The 23,138-nt window shown below is 38.8% G+C and overlaps 1 protein-coding gene across 2 annotated transcripts in view; it reads right to left on the reverse strand.

Annotated features, from left to right (window-relative positions):
* Window positions 1-4,484: 4,484 nt before the first annotated feature.
* The window catches only part of LOC126475113 (coiled-coil domain-containing protein 22 homolog), a 214,912-nt gene continuing 196,258 nt past the window's right edge, over window positions 4,485-23,138 (reverse strand). For both annotated transcript variants that reach the window (XM_050102697.1, XM_050102698.1), the window contains exon 11: window positions 4,485-8,112. In XM_050102697.1, the coding sequence (XP_049958654.1) occupies window positions 7,981-8,112 (132 nt within the window). In that variant the 3' untranslated portion in view covers window positions 4,485-7,980. The remainder of the gene's footprint in view (window positions 8,113-23,138) is intronic.

Genomic DNA, 23,138 nt, shown 5'->3' on the forward strand with positions numbered 1-23,138 from the left:
AATTGACTCTAAATAAAGAAAAGTATGATGTCATTAACATGAGTACTAAATGAAATCTGCTAAATATCAGTTCACGATAAATCACACAAATCTAAAGTCCGTAAATGCAACTAAGTAGTTAGGGATTATGATTAGGAATAATGTACACTGTAAAGATCACATAAATAATGTTGAGGCTAACAGAAACCAAAGATTACATGATTTATTGGCAGAACACTTAGAAAGTGCAAGTCTATTAAGGAGACTGCTTACAAACCACACTTGTCTGCTCTGTTCTGGAGTATTGCGGCGTGGGATCCGAATCATATGAGACTGATGGAGGACATGGAAAAAATTCAAGAAAGGTAGGTCATTTTTTATAATTGCGAAGTAGGAGACAATGTGCCACAGACATGATAAGTGAGGAAGTGGCAATAATTAAAACAAGGAGTTTTCCTTTGCGGCAGGATCTTCATCATATTTTAATCACCAGTTTTCTCCTCCAATTGCGAAAATATTCAACTGGCACCCATATACATATGGAGGAATGACTATCACAATAAAGTGAGAGAAATCAGAACTCACACAGAAAGATTTACGTCCTCGTTTTTCCTGCGTGCCATTCGAGAGTGTAGCGCGGGAGAAAGAGCTTGGAGGTGGTTCGATGGACCCTCTGCCAGGCACTTAATGATGAACTGCAGAGTAATCATGTAGATATAGATGCAGATCTCTTCCCACGCGAATGTCTTGCATTCGGTCCTTTAAAAAAGGCCGTGAGGGGCCGGGGTTTCTTGTCAGATGAGGATGTGCAGCAGGCAGTTACCAACTTTTTCACACACAGAACATGATGTTTTACTGCACTGTTAAAAAACTTCAGCCTGATGCTTCGGTAAGATAATTGATTGCTTCAATACTCACGGTGATTTTGCTCGGCTGGCATAGCAATTCTGGTCTGTATGGCCTTTGTATGGAAATTTCTTGATCGCCACTTCTACAGGGTGAGTCACAAGGTTTTCCCGGGTTGCTGGAGATTATTCCTTAGGTTATTTTGAACAAAAAACGTAATTTAATAATGTGATCAGATCACTAATTAAGGATCTACAACAGAGTTCCGAAACATGCCATTGTGTATGGGGCACTACACTTGTGTTCACAGGACACATGATCAGTCTTAGGTAGACAAGTGCAGCGCATGGTATGTTTGCATAAAGACCACGTTGCTGATATTGCAGTCACTATTTACTGTTATTGCCCCCTGTGTACAGTACACTTTGCGATACCATACAAGTTTTCATCATAAGAGTATGGAGAGATGGTGTACATTTTGGGCTTCTGTGATGGTGATGCAAAAGCTGCTGTTGCCAAATATCACCGTCAGTTCAAAATGACTGTGTGCACTATGGGACTTAACTTCTGAGGTCATCAGTGCCCTAGAACTTAGAACTACTTAAACCTAACTAACGTAAGGACATCACACAAACTCATGCCCAAGGCAGGACTCGAACCTGCGACCGTAGCGGTCGCACAGTTCCAGAATGTAGCGCCTAGAACCGCTCGGCCACCCCAGCCGGAATCACCGTCAGTATCCTAATCGTAGGATTCTGAGTGCCAAAACGTTTAGTGGAACATATCGAACATTGCAAAGAAACTGGTACTCTTCCTAGTATTCAGATTCACTTCAAAAGACATCATGACGTTCAAGAAGAGGAAAACATTCTTAATTAAATAGAGCACAGTCCTCATTCAAGCTAGCTGACTGATTGAACGTTTCACAATCTAAGGTATGTAGGGTTCTTCATGAAAATGGACTGTATCCTTTTCATGTGCAGAAAGTTCACCAATTACAGCCACATGATTGCGCCAACTGTTTGCACTCTTGTAACTGGTTAAATGGAAATCGGCAGCTCTATCACTTCATAACGTTCAGTGATGAGGCAACCTTTACAAGAGATGGCATCAAAACATGCATGTCTGAGCAGACGAAAATCCACGTCACGGTAGTATCTCAATTTCAATGCGGATTCAGTGTCAATGTGTGGTGTGGCGTTGTGTGTGACCAGTTACTGGGGCTGTTTATTCTCCTGGGAAATTTAAATGGTCAGATGTGTGGTGACTTTCGTAGCTTCTTGAAGACGTTCCCCTGGAAACAAGACATCACCTGTATCTCCAGCATGACGGGGCACCTGCACACTTCCACCATGTTGTAACAGCTTATCTTAATCAGCAATTTCCACATCGATGGATAGGTCGTGAGGTCCCTATCAATTGGTCTACCAGATCCCCGGATTTAACACCCCTAGATTACTGCATCTGGGGGTGGATGAAAGACATTGTGTACGAAGTTAAACGGGAAAAATGAGAAGAATTGATACAATGCATTTTCGATGCAGCAACGTCAATAAGGAATGAGCATGTGAAATTACGAAATGCTACTCGCGTGGGTCACTCCCGTGCAAATTTTTGCCTTCAAATACAGGAAGGAAATTTTGAACACTTGCTTTAAATTCACTCTGAAAGCAAGAGACTGCTACATAATTGTTTAAATTAATTATTATGTGCATTTTTTATAGTGAAATCCTACAATAAAACTTTTTTCTGCCATTTTCGAGTTTTTCAATTACTGTAGCTCCTTAATTATGTATCTGATCCCGTTACTTTATTTACATTTTTTGTCCCAAATAACCTAAAGAATACCCTCCAGAAACCGGGGGAAACCTCGTGACTCACCCAGTATATCCTTAATATAAGCCACTCATATATTCTTAACATCAATGAACGGCTACTTGGGCTTTATTACAAATAAATTTGTGTCATAGCCACGTCATCAGCTTTTAGTGTGCCAGTGGGTACTGATGGTTTGACAACTGAAAGACTGTGAACAGTATTTCACTCAGGAAACACATGGTAAGCGTGCTAATCCTGCTGAAGAAATTTGACGAGAATACACCATGTGCCACACCGGATTCAGTTCTCATCCTTATTGTCATTCGCAATATCCAAGCGTTCATAACAGGAACCTACGTTTAACAACTGCAATTGCAGCTGCGTTCCAAGTCATTGCAGGGAACTGGGAAACGAGATTGGGAAGCTGTCTGGTGAGCCACTGTAACCTTGCTGCTTGGAAATCCCAGGATGTTTAAGGCTAACTGGCTACTGCATGCTTATGGATGCTAAGCAAAAAAACCAGCTTCTGACTGTGCAAAATCTGAAGCTTTGAACATCACTAAAAAACCACTCCTAGATCTGATACAGAAGATCTAACGACAGTGTTGAAGTCTCAATAAAGAGACGAACTCACTAAAAACATTACATGTATGAAGTAAATATTAATGAAGTTACTAACATTGATATATAAAATTGTTTATAAAATTAATAATAAATGCTATAGACAAGATACATGTAAGGCACACAGTCGTGTAGGTCTTGAAGGCAGCACTAGAGAATTAACATACACAAATTGTTATAAATAAATTAGTTAATATCTCATTAAATAGTGCCAAAATAAAGAGGTCTCCACATACACAATAAAGATCAGACCCACATGAATGATATGCCCTATTATCCCAATTCATTTATGTTAATTTAATGAGAATTTAATAAGTTGATATTTGTAAGATGACTGTACTGCAGCAGGAAGCTGAATAAAGGCACGAACTTGATTAGTTTCTTGACATTCAATTTATGACACATAAAGTTTAAATAAATGTTGATCTTTCAGGTATGCTTTGTGTTTAATAATGTAATATCATACTGCAAATTATCTAAAAGTCTTTGTTATACATTTCTAAAACATATAAAGATTGTAAAATATAAGAAGTTTAGCATGTGCACAGGTGTGACAATTTAGTGACACTGTCACAGTTGGCACAAAATTTTACTCTACTGGCCAACAGTGGCTCAACTACAGTACAAACTCAGAGAGCTGAACCTGGGAAGAGGGAATGAAACTCAATGTGTGAATCAGTGTATCACAGAGCAAAGTGTCCGAACACTGCATACAGATGAGCACGGAGCAAACACAATGCTACCATCACAAGCAAATGAGTAAACTAAGCACACGGAAAACAAAGGATGATACAAGGCAAAGCCCAGGTCCGATGCAGTTGATGTCTGCATAAGAATTGCTGGACCAGGTCTTTACTGCCAGCAAGTAAACAACTGGATCAGTAGCTCTGCACTATTCCTCTTCGATACTCATGGCAGCTCATGTGTACCCAATCTCAATATTTGCTAGTGGGTATGCTAAATCCTTACCAAATATATCAAATGTTAAATCCTGAATATACAGCTGCTTTTCTCAAACTGATAAGTAACTGTCAAACTGACAAGTAACTGTCAAACTTTTCATCTGTGTCTTAGTCTCTCTCTCTCTCTCTCTCTCTCTCTCTCTCTCTCACACACACACACACACACACACACACACACACACACTTAATTATGTCCAAACTTTATTAAGAGATTATTGAGGAGCTCTCTAATACTGTGTAGAAAGTGCAGATGACTAGTTTTAATTGAAAAATGTAAAAAATTTATTAACACATAGGTATAAATAACAAACAAATCTCTTCTTGTATTGTCACTGTACCACATCCAATTGCTACTGGAACCATTACTGACATAAATACAACAAACAAGAATAAAAAATCAACAATAAGTGAAAAAATACTCATTATGTTTCTCTTCAGCCAAGTTTAACAAGTTATTACAATTTCTTTTTTTTTTGCCGACTTGCTTTCAGAATGTTCTGCAACATCATGATTTGTTACTTGTTTGTTGGACATTTGTGAGAGCTACTTGAGTCATCTAGTACAGAATAAATATGAAACCAGTGCATCCTAGCGATACAAAGATGAAAAGCAAATCATATTGTTCTAAAGCATTTTTCTATTTTCCAAAAGAAAGGCTACTTCAGTGCCTTGAATTAGAAACTTCCAATCATTTGTAAAATATTGACCAAATTCAAAGTTTTCAGTGGTTTAAAATATTAACAACATAAATGGGAATTATAAAGCTATTATGGCAACAAATAAACATGAAAGTACGACTCTCATTCACACATGTTCAATTTGTCAGTTTAAATCTAGTATATTACTTCCAATACAACCAGAAATGGGGTACATATTCCACATTTCACCAATACTGACCACTATTCATTAATAGACAGTGTATTAAGAAGTTTCTCTTGCTAATTAACACCATTAATACACAAGATGCTCTACTTTCATACATGTTCACTTATGAGAACATTGATTCCCCTTCTTCATGCATATAAGTATCATCCTTATTAGAACACACCAGAACAAATTACAGACCTCTCAATGTTTCTGTATATAAATATTACATGTGATATGTATATTGCAACATGTTAACAAATTTACAGCAAAATAGCAGCATACAACATAATCACCATCAATGAAGAGAGATGACTTACATAGGAATGTATCATTTACAACTCAACCATAACAAAATTTGCTCTAAGAAATACACACTTCAATTAATGGTGCATATCAGACAACATTACTTAGCATTTTCATCTGTACTTCTCTCATTCACTTTCATACCACAGAATAAATCAACTGTTGTCACAAATACTTAATGAACAATATTACTGGCTGTGTAATTGTTATATGCCAGAATGAAGAAAGTATTTATACATAAGCTATGACCACACAAATGGGGAATTAAATGATTAACTGCTGTCATAATTGAGGCATTTAGGGGCAAATTTGCTCTTACACATCTTTTTTCACTTTTTCCTTATTTGCACCACCACATAAACTAAAACTGAAAATAGCCATTCTGCTTTTCTGTATTAGTGACTACTTAAAAGCAAACTCAATCACAAACACTAACTTTAGTGGGCCATTCTCTTCCAAAAACACCTAACTGGAAGAGCCCAGTCTGCTGAAAAATTCAAGTAACTGAAAATATGTTTACATCATAAAGTTGTAATTCATTTGTTTTTCATAGCTTCACATTTCAGAAACTCTCACATTAAAATGTCACTGACAGCTTGTGTAATATTTAATAATTTACATGCTGTTTACAGCTGACTCCCAACCCCGCTGCAATGTTTGAAACAGTAAATTCCACTATTTGTATGAATAAATTAGCATCATAGCTTTTTGAATACAGACAATTCAAATCATACTAAATAAAAAAGTAGTTATCTAAACAAATGATCAAAACTTGAATATCAACATCAAATCATAATCTACCCCATCACAATAATTGTTCAAGTGAGTCACAAGGTTTTTTTCCCCACTATTAGCTTAGTTAGTAAAGCTCCCAGCTCCCCCCACTGGCAAGAAAATGTTCAGCAACAACAGAATCAAGATCATAAAACATGCAAGCAGCAATTGATTAACATGATCACTGATTCAGATGGTAGTAGCAATGCCAGTACTGGCTGATGCCTTGGTAGGAAAATTTCAGTTCTCAGTTGCCTGGAGAACAAGAAATTTGTGAACAAGAAATTTGTGAGTATGTAATATGAAACTGCAAAATCAATATTGCCTGAGGAAATAAAAGTTACTTAATTCCATCATTAATGCCTTTAAAAACACAAATTCCCAATCTAAACATTCCATGTCCCAAGTTTTAGTTGGTGGCACACGACGCATTAGCTGCGGAAAACTCAAAACTCATCAACAATTCTTTACATACATACTGGATTATCATAGTCTCCCTTCATTACTCTTACATTACTTTGTAGAATACTTAAAAAGAACATTCAAATTACATTATTTCATCAGTCCAACCAATAAAAACTAGATTAGCTAATATTTACACCAAAAAAACATTCTTCTTATGGTAAAGCATACACAGTGATATTTATATTAATCTTTTACACAATTTGCGCAGTTGAAAATAATTCCAGCTAATAATATTTGGAAACAAAAGTACTTAAATGCTGAGTTCTCCATTAGCTTAGCTGCTTGTTAACATGATTCACCTACCTAATTTGTATTCTGTGACAGAAACACCTCCCACAGCCTGGTATAAATACACATAAGAACATTTTGTAAATGCCCAAATGTTTCCATATAAGAATAGCCTTTTTTTCCCTTTCAGTGCTAGAAACTGTGACTGCTGTGTAGCAAAAATACGATAATGTAGTGTAAAAGGCTGGGAAACAACTTTGAAATTTTTATGGCATCTGGTACTGTGGTAAATTTGTAGCCACTAATCCTGAGGATCACTATATAAATATTTGCATCTCCTTCTCTTGTGCTGATCAGATACACATCTGCCTTTTCCTCTTCCTTTTCTGGTTGTTTAGGCCTTGTACCTACCACATGTACTGGCTGATTCTTCTCCTGCTGAACACAATACCCTTTTCTACACAATAATTTTCCATACACTAATCCATAATCACATTTCTCACAAAGTAATCTAATGAAGCTGCCAGAAAGCATATTATTTAAACTTCTTTACAAAATGGAGTTATATTACAGAAGCACCATACAAGCAATGTGATGTGAAAGTGAATGTTATCATGTGGTAATTTACAATATTACACTTCAACAAAGCTGTTGCACAGTCAACAACAAAAACTGATTTTCTACTGTCTATATCCGTTTAAAATTGTAAGTGCTGTTTGCAAGAGAACAATTTCTGCAAATAAGAAAACAGCAGCATTTCCCATAAGGCACTTTTTCTACAAGTATTCTGCATGTAACTATTGTAAATATATGTACATGTTTCATCATTTCCCAATCACGATGTAATATATCACAATACCTCAATGAGGTGACATTATATGTTGCTAATATGTTTCAGTCTAAAACAAAGTTCTGTTTAACAAATAATTATATGTGATTCTACTGAAATTCGACAGTCACCAGGTTGGCCTATAGAGCAGACACTTGCACTGGGGGGGGAAAAAAGTCTGCAGTTTTTAATAAACCATATTGCATCAATATTATCATAAATTTTATTCTACAGCTAGCTTAACCATGAGCTATTAACATGCATGAAATGTGAATTGTTGCACCAACTTCAAACTTGATTTGTTTGAGCTTTAGATTTCAGTTGTGCTGTAAGTGCAGCATTTTCTTGCTGCATCTGTCGCAAGTCAGCAGAAACTCTCTCCAAATTGGATCCAACATTCTTTGCAGTTTCAGTTTCTATCTGGAAGTCAACAAACGTTTTTTGAAATAAATGAGATGAAAAATCTATCCACAAAATGTGTACAGTTCCAATAAAATTATAAATAATTTTTAACTTAATAAACATCAAAACAACAACATAATTCCTCACCTAATAAAGCATTTAATCACTTGCAGCTCTAAATACCAAGCACTTTTTGGCAGCAACAAAGCACCATCTATGCTTATGGATGACATTTTGGCATCAGTACAGCCATTGTGACCAATGGCTTTCGTATTATTGCAGCAATGAGAAAGACCCTTCAAACCAGATTAACTCCATCACATCATTGGTCAATTATAAAGGCAGGATACCTACACCTTAGTCTTTGATTCTTCTACATAAATACAGGGTGGCGCACGAAATATGTTACTGTATTGTTTTTTAATATAAACTTTATTGTCAATACAATCTGAAAGTAACATATACTACAATGAAGAGCCGTCCATGGAGATTTGTTCTAACTCAGCATATGCTCAATATGTCCACCATTTTGTTTCCTAACTTCCTTCAAACAAACACTGAAGTTAGTGATTACCCTATGGCACACGTCTTCCGTAATTTCACTGCAAGCTTGAAGAATAAGTCTTCTGAGCCCCATTAAACCACGTGGATGTTTCGGGAAAATTATTTCCTTTAGGTATCCCCAAAGAAAAAAGTCACATGGATTGAGGTCTGGACTATTGGGGGGCCAATTTTGTCCATCATTGAAGCGACCTGGAAACCTGAGTGAAATGATCCGCATGTCGAAATGCTCGTGTAAAAACTCCAACACAGTGTTTGCAGTATGTGGCCTTGCTCCATCTTGCATGAACCACTGCGTGTTGAAGGGCAAGGCAGTAACAAGAAGCTGTGGAATGAAGCTATTGCGAAGCATGCTCAAATAACGCCCGCTGTTCACAGTTTCTTCAAAGAAAAAGGGTCCAATAAGTTCGTGACTGGAAATTGCTGCCCACACTGTAATCCGTGGAACATAATGTTGTCGTTCATGAAGCACTTGTGGGTTTTCAGTGGCCCAAAAGCATGCATTTTGTTTGTTTACCACACCGTCTAAATGAAAATGCGCCTCGTCTGAAACCAAACATTGTTGAGAGTTTCTTCCCTATCCTCCACCCACTGAGCAAACAGTAGTCTCTGCTGCTTGTATTCTTCAGTGAGCTTCTGTGCACAGGTCATCTTGTATGGGTACATATGGAGGTCACTTTTAAGAATGCATTGAATGGAGCGTCTGGATATTCTCAGTTGCACTGCTGTCTTTCTACATGATTTCCCGGGACTTCTGTGTACAGCAACTCGTACCACTTCAATATTCTCTGCCGAACAAACAGGCTTAGGTAGAGGTCCCTTCGCTTCCAATACTGTTCCTTCCTGCACAAATTTATCATACAAACTGTGGATGGTCTTATTGCAACGGACCCATCGTGTGTTAAACTGTTGTCGAAAATGCCTCTGAGTCACAACAAGTAACAAAGTCACAAAAGGTAACACAATTGCTGATCGTTGCTGTGTCGTCAGTCTTCCATTGTCATCCTTTGCTGCTTACTAGTCTCCTAGCGGCAGTATCGTGAATTACATGTCATTTCATAACTCATTTGTTTTTCCAAGCTCTGCTGGTACTGCTGTAGAGACCCCAGTGCGATATCTAATGTGCATCGTAAATTGTGAAAGAAACAATTGGTAACATATTTTGTGTGCCACCCTGTATATGAAGGGTGTATTTGAGTCCATTTAGATGAGGCGTGTAAGAATTTGACATAAAAACTCCAATGTATAAATAAATGTAGCTATTCTTGGGAAATAAATATAAACTAAACCTTCTCCCATAACAGTTAAAAAATAGGCTGACCTGCAGGGGACTCGTGGTGATCCATTACTTTGCCCAGTGGCCTATGGTCAATGGCGGATAATTGCTTCTTACAATAGTACAGAATAAAGTAAATTACCATGAGAAGTACCTACATAGTAATCTTTCGTAGTGTGATAATTAGTTTTGTTAAAAATGTTTCATACCATGTGTTTCACTAATGTAAATCAGACAGCACATCTTCTGACTGAAGGTGGAGACCGATAAACCAACTGAGGCAGGCAGTGCAAGCATCCCAGGCATGTACTTATGTAAAACTAGGCAGCTTGGGATGTGTATGACTTTAGTAAGAATTAAACTTCAAGGTACCATGGATCTCAAAACACTGACCAAGGTTGCGAGTCAACTTGGGATGAACAGACTATAAAAGACTGGCCAAGGCAAAGGGTGATTGGGAGGACTTCACTGGCTCAGTCTCCAGGACTGAGGATGAGCATGAAGCCCTACGACCAGCTGCTTTTGAGCTCTTTAGCCACTGGTGGGTGTCATCTTTCCCACAAGCAGAAACCTGAAACGGGAGTGACCCAAGGGACCCCTTCCTAGTGAGAGAAGCCAAAGAAGACTTCTGATTCTCCAGCTTAGAAGTGGGGATAGACATTCCTCATGGTTGGGGTGGGGGGTGGAGTATCAACACGGAGGGAGATGCCCCCCACCATCATGGGGGCATTTGTAATCTTCTGGCTCTGAGAGGTGACTGGGGTTGATGGAGCTGATAGTGCCAGAACTGCTGTAGTGGTGGCGTAAGACGATGTCATACATACAGGATGCAGGCGTTCAAATTTCCTCTTAGCCTCAGTGTAGGTCAGTCTGTCCAGGGTCTTGTACTCCATGATTTTCCTTTCTTTCTGAAGAATCCTGCAGTCTGGCGAGCAAGGCGAACGGTGCTCCCCGCAGTTGACACAAATGGGAAGCAGGGCACATGGAGTATTGGGATGTGATGGGCATCCACAATGTCGACATATGATGCTGGAAGTACAGCAGGAGGACATATGGCTGAACTTCAAGCGCTTAAAGCACCATATCGGGGGAGAGATATAGGGCTTTACATTACAGCGGTAAACCATCACTTTGACCTTCTCAGGCAATGCATCACCCACAAAGGCCAAGATGAAGGCACCGGTGGCAACCTGATTATCCTTCGGACCCTGGTGGACACACTGGGCAAAACGTACACCTCGCCACTCTAAATTAGTGCAAAGCTCGTCAGACTGCAAAAGAAGGTCCCTGTGAAATATGATTCCCTGGACTATATTTAAGCTCTTATGGGGTGTGATGGCTACAGAAACATCCCCCAGCTTGTCACAAGTGAGTAACTCCCGTGACTGGGCAGAGGGTGCTGTTTTGATCAAGACTGACACAGATCTCACTTTGGAAATACCTCCAACTCCCCCAACTTGTCATCTAAATGCTCAACAAAAAACTGAGGCTTCATTGTCATGAAAGATTCGCCATCAGCTCTTGAACATACGAGGTACTGGGGCAAATAAGATCCGCTGCCATCCTTACGCTGACACTCCTCCCACGGTGTGGCCAGGGAGGGGAATGATTTGGGATCGTACGTCTGTGCATTGAATTGAGCTCATGAACACTTAAGAGACTGCTGGTGTTTCACCACCAGGAAGAGATGATGGATACGATTCATCACGTGTCATCTGCCCTGATGCCACCCACTCTGACCAGAGGCCCTCCCCACGGGCACCACCCAGCTGCAGCAAAGGCCACCTGGCAGGATGGCTATTGCCGGGGTCCCGATGCCCCAGGGGGATGAGCATCTACCCTTTGACACACATGGGAAGTTAACGGCACAAGCATCAGCAGAGCGATCCCTGTGTTGTCGGGGGGCTACAACCAACAGGGTACATGGTGGCCCCACCACAACGGACTGGCTATCTTGCTGGATATCAGGTGCAAAGAAGTCCATGGTCATTGTCAACGCAGAAAGCGACACTGCATAGTGCATGGTCGATAACACATCCAGCACATCCAGGAAGGTGTCCTCATCCGAGAGATGGAGAATGAGTGGGACTGAAATGTGACGACGAGAAAGTGGGCTAAAGATCTCAATGCACGATGGACATGATGCACCATGTAAGGCACCCTTCCCCAATTGGCTCGCTCTTCGGCAAAATTTTGAAGAATGGAGATCAAACCCTACAGGGGACCATCACAAAGGCCGAAACGTGTGGGACTCCTTTTAGTCGCCTCTTATGACAGGCAGGACTACCTCGGGCCTATTCCAAACCCCGGACCCACAGGGGGTTACCACTACTGATATATCCTTCTACACCCTTACATTTGTCCTCTAGCCATCCCTGCTTAGCCATTTTGCACTTCCTGTCAATCCCATTTGTATTCCTTTTCACCTGCTACATTTACTGCATTTTATTATTTTCTCCTTTCATCAAATAAATTCAATATATCTTGTGTTACCCAAGGTTTTCTGCTGGTCCTCATCTTTTTACCTACTTGATCCTCTGCTGCCTTCACTATTTCATCTCTTAAAGTTACCCATTCTACTTCTACTGTATTCCTTTTCCCTGTGCTTGTCAATCATTCCCTAATGCTCCCTCTGAATCTCTCTACAGCTTCTGGTTCTTTCAGTTTATCCACGTGCTCTCTCCTTAAATTCCCACCTTTTTGCAGTTTCTTCAATTTTAATCTGTAGTTAAAACCAATAAATTGTGATCAGAGTCCATATCTGCGGTTGGAAATGTCTAAAAATTTAAAACCTGGTTCCCAAATCTCTTGTCTTACCATTATATAATCTATCTGAAACCTTCCAGTGTCTCCAGGTCTCTTCCATGTATACTTTCTTTCATGATTCTTAAACCAAGTGTAACTAGGATTAAGTTATGCTCTGTGCAAAATTCTACCAGACAGCTCTCTCTTTCATTTCTTTCTCCCAGTCAATATTCACCTACCGCTTTTCCTTCTCTTCCTTTTCCTACTATCGAATTCCAGTCTCTCATCACCATAAATTTTTCAGATCCCTTAACTACATGAATATTTCGTTTATCTCAACATACGTTTCTCTCAATCTCCAGCTCATCTGCAGAGCTAGTTTGCACACAAACTTATGTAACTGTGGTGGGTGTGGCATTCTTGTCTGTCTTGGCTACAATACTGCATTCACTTTGCTGTTCATAGTAGTTTATCCACATTCCTATTTTATTATTCATTATTAAATCTACTCCCTTATTACCCCTATTTGATTTTGTATTTATAAAACTATATTCGCCTGACCAGAAGTCTTGTTCCTCCTGCCACCAAACTTCACTACTTCCCACTATATCTAACTTTGACCTATCCATTTCCCTTTTTAAATTTTCTAACCCACCTGACATTCCATGCTCCAATTCATAGAACGCAAGTTTTGTTTCTCCTGATTCCTGTGTAGTCCCTGCCTGAAGATCCAAAGGGAGGACTATTTTACCTCCGGAATATTTTACCCAAGAGGATGTCATCATCATTCAACCATACAGCAGAGCTGCACGCCTTCAGGAAAAATTGTGGCTGAAGTTCCCCCTTGCTTTCATCTGTTTGCAATACCAACACAGCAAGGCCGTTTTGGTTGATGTTACAAGGCCAGATCAATCAATCATCCAGACTGTTGTTGCCCCTACAACTACTGGAAAGGCTGCTACCCCTCTTCAGGAACCACATGTTTGTCTGGCCTCTCAACAGATACCCCTCTGTTTTGGGTTTTGGTTGCACATACGGTATCGCTATCTGTATCACTGAGGCACGCAAGCCTTTCCACCAATGGCAAGGTCCAGGGTTAATGGGGGAGGGGCACAGTGGCGCTAAAAATAGAAACTCTTCTCCAAATTTCAACTTTCTATCCTTAGTTTCTATGGCTAAGAACAGAAACTCCAGATTTGGCAAAGGTGTGGATCTTATACTGTAGGCATCCTGTAAGGAGGGATTTTTTGAAATTCCATCTCTAGGGTGGTGAAACAGGGGATGAAGGGTTTTTTTGAAAAATGTCATGCCATTACAGAAATTTTGGAGCTAGACCTATGAAAATTTGAATATGGTTTCTCTGTCAGAAATAAAGAAATACTAGTTTTAGCATTTTTGAAAATTTAACCCTACTGGAGTGAAATAGTGGGTGGGAGCTGTTTTTGAAAATATATTATTATTAAAGAACTACTAGAGTAGTTTTAAAGCTCCATCTCTGGACATTGGTATCTAACTTCTTGATTACAAACATAAAACAAAAAAACAAAAAAATATGTTTCAGTGCTTTTTGAAACTGAACGCAAAGTGAGAGAAATAGGGAATGAACTTTTTTATGAAAATACTTTATTATGCAAGCATTCTTACAGCTAAATCTATGAAAATTTAAATTTGGCTTCTCAGAAATAAAAAAAATATGTTTCTCTGTTTTTGGAAAGTCAACCCCTACAGGGGTGGAATGACGGATGAAAGCTTTTATGGAAATACTTCACTGTTGGTGAAGCTAAATCTGTGAGAAGTCGTATTTCACTTCTCTGTTAGAAATAAAACACACATGTGTCACTGTTTTTGGAAATTCAACTGTTGGGGAGGGGGGGGGGGAGGGGGGGGATGGAAAAGGGGAAAAGGAGTGCAACATTTTATGGGAGTATTTTATTGTGAAAGCATTTTTAAAGCTACATCTTTGAAAACTGGTGTTTGGCTTCTCATTTGGAGATTGAAAAATACGTGTTTCACTGTTTTTGGAAATTCAACCCCTAAGGAGATGAAATAAGAGTCAGACTGATTCACTGACTCAGCATCATCCAGCCCAAACCACTAAGGATGGAATCTTGAAGTTTGGAGAGGGTCTGGACCTTATACTGTAGGCATCATTTAAGAAAGGATTGTCCAAAATTCCACTCCTAATGCACTGATGCAGTGGATGAAAGGCTATCTGAAAGTATGTCACTATTGAAGAAATTTTGAAGCTAGAACTCCGAAAATTGGTATTTGGTTTCTCAGTCAGAAAATAAAAAATGTGTGTCTCAGTGTTTTTAGGAAATCCAACCACTAAGGGGATAAAACGTGTGTGTGTGTGTGTCTCTCTCGTCTAATTCTGATTAAGGCCTTTTTGGCCGAAAGCTTACTTGTTTGACAGGTTTTTTTTTTTTTTTTGCCAACCTGTGACTCAGCATCTATGCTATATGATGAGTAGTAATCTACCCATTTCATAATATTGCATTATTCCATCCTGGATTTTAAATAGTCAGTGCGTTTATGTATATAGAGGACAACAGCAGTCCTATCACATATGTGAGAACATATTCTGTATATTCAGACCTTTATTACCCATTTGCAGTGGGCCACTCTGTCAAACACTTTCCAGAAATCTATATTTTATTCTCCTCACTTACAGAAGTCACCTACTCTTTCTTTCTGTCACCTGGGACTTTGCAATGGGCACAAGATTCGCAATAAATTCTAGCTTAGTACAGGCCCTATGCCAAAGAGTACTCCCTTTGTAGCTGAACTGCAATCAATCCAAACCTGCTGATTTATTTGTTTTCAAATGTTTTAGTTGGTTCTCAGTGCCAAGGATTCCTTCTTCTATGTATTCCATACATAAGCTGTAACAGAGTGAGTTGGAGCCATCTACTTCTTGTTATATCATTCCTGACAGTAATTATGTTTCTTCTTTATTTCATCTCATTTTATGAATGACACAATGTGACTATTCCACTGATTAGCTACTTTATTACTCAATCAGAGAATTGTGAAGATTTATTACTCACAATGTAATTTCCCAATTATTGATGACAACAGGTCAGTTAAGTACTTGGAAGTTATTTTGATATTAAGATGTCTACAATTTAAGATGTTCCACAAACACATGGAAATAGGGTTTGAAGTGGGCTAACAAAATGGCTCTGAGCGCTATGGGACTTAACTGCTGTGGTCATCAGTCGAAGTGGGCTAACAAGTAGTTCTGACTGAAGTGTTATACTTCCATTTAAAGACGCCAGACTCTCTACTTAGCAAATGTCATACTTTGAAAGTTATTCATAATTAAAGTTTTGTCTTCCACCATGTTCCATTTTTAACTGTAATTATTTCAAAAATGCAAGAATCGTGACTCTATGTGGAAATGTACACAGTATTCACAATATAGTCCACATAATTATAATTTTCTAAAGTTTTCAGTCATCCAACAGACAGTTAAATCTTATTACTCCATGGTTCATTGTAATTCCATATCTGCTATTTTTGCTCTTTCTCCTCATTATAAATCAAAATGTAATCACAAATTTGAATTAGTCACAGATTTTTCTATAAATAGTTTTACTGAACAATCCTTCAGGCAGTACATGTTTAGTTATCAACATGTGAACATGTAAGTGTTAAAGCCAGTTCTCATTTAGCAACCAACATATGAACAATGCTTTAGTCTGCCCTGGGTTAGTTATCAAAATGCAAACATTCACATGGGATGAACAAAAGTATGAAAACACCAAAAATATAACACATTACTATGCCTAATACAGTGTAGGAAACCTGTTGTCATTCAAAACAGCTTCCAGATATCTTGGAATGGATATGTGAAAGTTCCATATGGCTTTCAAGGGAATCATATACCATTCTCACTGCACAATAGTGTCAAGTTCAGGTAACGATGATGGAGGTGGACAGTGGCCATGCACCTTTCTCTCCAAATTAGACCACAAAAGCTCTATACTACTGAGATTTGGTAACTGTGGTCGCCAGGGGAGATGTGACAATTCATCCTTGTGCTCACAAAATCTGTCCTAGATGATGAGAACTGTGTATACAGGGGACCACTCGACTTTGAGCACAGCGTCACCACTAGGACACGAACAATGAACTATGGGATGGACTTGATCAGTCAAAATAGTCTCAGTCTTTGGCAGTAATGTGACCTTGCAGAGTACCCTTGGGAGCCATGGAGTACCACAATTACCACAATATGGCTGTCCAAACCATCACCCAACCCGGGACATAATCTTGACAAGAACTTGGAAACAGTGTGCAACAAGACTTGTCTGACAAAACAACTTTGTTCCACTGCTCCATTGTCCAGAATTTATGGGTTCATTACTACTTTTTTCTTTCTAGGCATCACTGATGAACGGTGTCAGGAATTCCAACTCGCACTTCTTATGGAACTTCTACCACGTTGTTTCAGTGCTGCATTGACTTTTGAAACTGCCATCCTCTTAATTTTCATCTCAATGCTCTTCAATGGCCATCTGTCACAATCAATCACCATAAACTTTCGTCCACATTGTGACTTCGTAGGTGGTGTTTCTCTGCCCTCCCTGTATGTGGTATAGATCTTCAGTACAGTGAATACACCCAACACTTTGACCACCAAGGTTGCAGAAGTACCTACCATACAAGGACCAACAATTTGCTCATGTTTGAATTCACTTAGCTCCAACATAATGCACTCACAAATAAATAGAACACTGTTATAACCATGACTGACAGCTGCAATGTATTGAGGACTTGTACAGGTGCCGTTTGTAGTCAAATACAACAGTGCAACCTTCAGGCTTGGTTAGCATCTGCATTTATGTTGAAGCACGCATTTTTTTGTGATGTTTCCATCTTCATCTTTTTGCCCCAACCCTGTATGTGTAAACATCTTTGTGAGATTTCGCTGAGGGAGTCTGCAGTAGTTCCAATGTCAACATTTCCAATTAGTATTACCATCAGGTTCTGATCAGCTACCCAAATGTGAAGAGCTTAAATGTGTAATGAATATGCAAGTGAACATAAATTATGTTGGTTTTCTGTCAGAACTGTATAGCTAAAGAATACTGAATATGAGTGTTCATGGCCAAATCTTTCAAAATGGAATGTACATACTAACCTGAGACAAATATACTATATAAATTATCATGTACCAGCTGATCATCGTAATAGTCTGTGTGTTAATAAATGGGGAAAACGTCAAATTAACTAATGCAGTGCATCACTTGTAATTTCAAACTTGTCATTAATCCAAATTACATTAAGACTAGGAGAGCAGCTCTAACAGAGGTAGTCACATAACACAATCTGTGCAATGGTCAAACTATGGAATGTTTGTACGATCCTACTGAGTGAATGATATTGTTTGAATGTTAAATTTAAAATTTCAGCTTTCCTTTTGCTGTATTCTATTGCCACACAAGACTCATCAACAAATGACTAAACAGAAGCCATAAAACTTACTTAATGATTTTAAATAGCACCAGAATATTCTCACATTCTCAGCAAGCACTTTAGCTCAAATTTAATGGTGGAAGTAGTAGTATGCTTCACACACATCTTTTTATAGATGCAGGAATTTTTACTAATATCTGTTTGTCAACATTTCCGCATTCCTCTTTGGAGTGAGAATGCAGCAATAACTACTTCCTTCAAATTTTCCACATTTTGTTATTAAATCACAGTGGATATTTACATTCGTAACACTTATTCAGCACATATTTCTCCAGAATGCAATTTACAATAAGTTTAAAGTTTTGCCACAATTCTTTTATGTCCAACATATTTGAACTAAATGATGTCCATTCATTGTGTTAAGTAGGATGCTAAGAGCTGCTTCTCTGCTTTTTCCAGCATGAAAATTCTCCTATCATTCTCCATGGATGTATTTTCTTTAGTAACCACTGTCATTATGACACCATTATCACTCATTCCTGTATCTATACTGACACTGTCGATAAGGTCAGGCCCATCTGTAGCAACAAGGTATAAAATATTTCCACTGCATGTAAGTTGTTGAACTAGCAGCTGAAGACAGTTTTTCAGATAATGTATTCACAGCTACTTGACAAAACTGTCTGTCAATATCGCCTGCAGTGAAACCATAGATGTTCAAGTCTATACGCTGTAGGTTAACGTCACGTCTAACTAATATTGCATGATTGGTGTACTTCAGAATTACCAAGTGTAGACTTTCTTTGAATGATTCTATAACTTTTACAATGGAATCTGGCAGCTGGTAAAAATATCTAATGATAAAGTTGCCAGAATGAGATTTTCACTTTGCATTGGAGTGTGTGCTGATATGAAACTTCCTGGCAGATTAAAACTGTGTGCCGGACCGAGACTTGAACTCAGGACCTTTGCCTTTCGTGGGCAAGTGCTCTTCCATCTGAGCTATCCAAGCACGACTCACGCCCCGTCCTCACAGCTTTACTTCTGCCAGTACCTTGTCTCCTACCTTCCAAACTTTACAGAAGCTCTCCTGAACACTTGCCTGTGAAACATGAAGTTGCATTCACCTAGGCCAGTTACCTCATCCAAATACCTTTGCAGTCAGACTCAATTTCGACCTCAACAGGGACAATATTTTTATCGATTACAATGAACATTCTCCCTCCTACAGCATTTAATCTGTCTTTTCTATAGACATCTCATTAAATATTTCAGAGATCTCTACTTCAGGTTTCATTCAAATTTTGGTTCCACGTAGTGACAGGTTTCCTGGAGGGCAGTAAATTCAGGGTTTTGTTATGAATGCTTTGGCAGTTTACTGTTAATGTGCTGACATTTGAAGTGTCTTTACTTTGCATACTATCTCTCTCCGTTCTCTGCATATCAACTAATGAACCTCAAACTGTCTCACAGCCACTCCACTCCACTCCACTCAAATAAGCACTCCAAAAGTAGTCTGTTACCTGAGTAGATGCTTCCTCTGTGTAGTGGACCCCCCCCCCCCCCCACCTACCAAAGCAAATCCTACAGTTCTACTACCCACAACTTAGGTCCAGAAGTCTGTAGCCGTACCATTGCAGAATTGACAGAGCCACTCCAAACCAAAAGGACACAAATCATTTTTGGGTGCAATACTGCTAACTTTAAGCTCTGCTTTCAGCCCATGATTGAGGCTAGTAGTCTTTACCACTTCTGCCAGTCACCCATGCGGCCAGAGGATGGCCTCAGAACTCTAGCGACAGGCATCACTGATGCCAACATGAACTAAAACTTGCTAACATTGGACTTCCTGATACCTAGCAAACCCCTCTCCCTGTAAGCCTCCTCGAACTCTGCTGAATGAGCGGCCACCAGTCCACTCACAGGGCGAATGTCTGAACACTGAGACTCTGCCTCGAGCGACGCAATCACATTACAATCTTTCACCCACTCAGCAGTGAATGCAGATCCCCTAATGTCAGGCAGGCTGGAAGGTACCTAGGAAGCAGAGCCCGTGAGTGACACAAGTTACACCTGAGGTGTTCCATGTGAATGCCACTTCCTCCAACATCACTACACTCTGAGGCAGCAGCTTCCATACAGCTGACTGTGGCCAACAGCATCTTCAGCTGTTAGTCATCTACAGGCAGCTCCTCCTGCATCCACATGCAGTATGCAGACCCCTGAAGTGTTACATGCCATTTAGGTAACAACATTTCACCCTTCTTGTGTAGCACAAGGAATGATGATCATGACAGAATAATATTAAGTAGGGTGTAAGTCATGGAACATATACTGCACAGGGGTGTTTGATTTCGCATGTGCAGACATTAAATGGGAGGTGTGGAATACAAGAAAACAGCAAGGTGTAATGAAAAGTAAACAGCTTCAACTGTTGTGAGCAGGATCTTTTAAGTTTTGGCATCGCGGCTTGGCAGTGGCTTGAGCATGAAGGGGCAACTACACTATCCAAGAATGAAAAGATAAGACAAGATGGTTTTGTGAGAGGAGCTACAATTAAGAGAGGTAACTATATCCAATTATAGTCCACAAACTAATCCTTGTGAACGTGTTATGAAGGAATTAGGACGGTTGTGTAAAACATACTGTTCTATGAGGCACACTACCTGGACACAACTAGTGCTGGAAATTCAAGAAATGTTTACTGAATTACTGCATAGGTCAACAGGAATATCTCCTGTAAAAATTATGAATAAAACCTTTATAGGAGAGCCCTTGTTAGAATTGTTTAACATGGCCCAATTCACCAGTGAATCTGATTACACACACATACACACAAAAAAGAAAGAAAATATGAGAGAGAGAGAGAGAAAGGGGGAGGGGGGGGGTTTGTCCGAATTTTTAATGATAACGCTGTTGTGCCAAACTTTAAAATGAATGATTTGGTATTAACACTTTCCTTCCACATGTCTTGTACAAATTTATTTGCTTGGTGCCAGCATCGCTAATTTGGATTACTTGGCTCGTCGCCGGCTGCTTGTCACCTTTCTGTTGATGACAAGCTTCAAACACATTGACTTTGTGCGCTTTAATTTTTCTGGAAATCCTCTATTTTCCCGTATCATTCCACAAACTCTATTTTTCTTTTTCAAATAACTTCTCTGCAAGTTCTACACTGTTATAATAATTATCCATGCAGAGGTGATGTCACTTTCCATCAAAAGGTGTCAATAGTTCCATCACTGTTTTCGCTAAAGGCTATCCAGTGCCGGAATATATCTTGAATGAGGAAATATATCCTGTACTCGAATCACACAGCATCCGAATGAGTACGTCATATTTCGTAATTTTCGACGCATTCTAAACTTTAAAATTTATTCATTCACGCCACGGTATCATTCCTTCATCAATTGAGATGTTTTGACTTAGATTAAACATTTCTTTATACTTTTTGGAAAAATAATCAATTACGAATTATACTTTGAAAAGCCAGTTGGCATTATGTGGTTTGTTGTTGTTGTTGTCAGAAAAATGTAAACATGATAATATTTGTCTGAATCTGTTGTGGGACATCGTTTTGCGAAATATCAGTTTGTCTATCATGGGATTCGTTGACCAATAATCATCAATCCTTTCTTTTTTTACAATTCCCATAAGGATAGCAAACCCAAACCATTTTCTGAGTTCGGGTCCTGTAACATCGACAAATTTGGCATTTTTTAAATCCGGTTTCCTTCTATTGCAATTTTGACTGTAGTACTTGTTGGTTTCATTGCTAATATATTCAAATAGATTGTTCCCAAGATATAATTCTACTATATCATCAACGCTCAGCGTATCTTTGGGAAATATGTTTGCACCCAGAGATCCTTCAACTTTATTACTGGTCCTCGGTAAATCGAAGTCTGACCACTATGCGCTGTCTTTTTCACCTGATTCATCCGAATCAGTTGGCAACTATAGCATTCGCCGAATTCTTCTAGGACATATTTCACTATCTTCCGATGATTCTGCTTTACTTTCTTTCGTATGCCATGATGAAAGGGTACAAGTACTTCTAAAAACAAAAAACTTGTTGATGTGTGTAACTTCTTCTTACCTAAACAAAACACCAACATATGCAAAAGATACTTAAGTGTTGTTGCCGACCACTGCACGATACTATGCTCACAACGGCACTGTGGTGTCGCCGGCTGTTGACCACTATTTCACGCACAACACCACTGTGATGTCGCCAGATGGCAGGGTGTTAATGTGTGATTTTTCAACATAGCTCGAATTTAAAGAAGGAAATGACTAAACTTTTTCTGTGTTACAGTGGACCTTTTCAAGTTCAGAATATACCACATCCAAAAACAGTATATCTAATAGACAGTGATACAGAATTATACTATACAGATATGATTAAAAGATTTAAGATCCCAGAAGAGTTTGTGCCCTTCACAAATTCAGTGGATTGACAACCACCGGCTGTCCGAGTTAAATTGTTTCCGCATTCCTATCTTAGTCTTCTCAGGACAATTTCTATCTTCTTTGATTATTTTATTATCTTTTATTAATATTATAGCTTATACCACCACTTCTTCCAGAAATATCACTATAAAATAAATAAATAAAAACAGTCACAACACCTGTATTCATAGCATCTACTGCTTATTGAATAACAATTGCATTGGTACATTTCTGAAGGTAGCCATGAGCTCAATTAATAAACTTAACTATAAATCAACATTTCAAGGAAAATATTGAAGATGTATGATGTACATGTAGCACACAAATATAGATACTAAGTATCGCATGCAGAATTCTAGTTTTCACTGCAAATCTAAATTATTCTTAATTATTGTTCTTTGTAAAAGATAGTTAATAAATATAGTTTAAATTTAAAAAATAACTACACAAATTAAATTTTAGGGCAAAAGTGAAAAATCACAAAGCTCTTTTTTCGGACTGTGTCCACTGTTTTATGCCACAGATGTAGTTTTACACAAGCCAGAGTGATAAGTGTCATAAAAACACGGAAAACAATAAACATGGC

The sequence above is a fragment of the Schistocerca serialis genome, chromosome 4, assembly GCF_023864345.2.
Source record: "Schistocerca serialis cubense isolate TAMUIC-IGC-003099 chromosome 4, iqSchSeri2.2, whole genome shotgun sequence".
NCBI lineage: Eukaryota > Metazoa > Arthropoda > Insecta > Orthoptera > Acrididae > Schistocerca > Schistocerca serialis.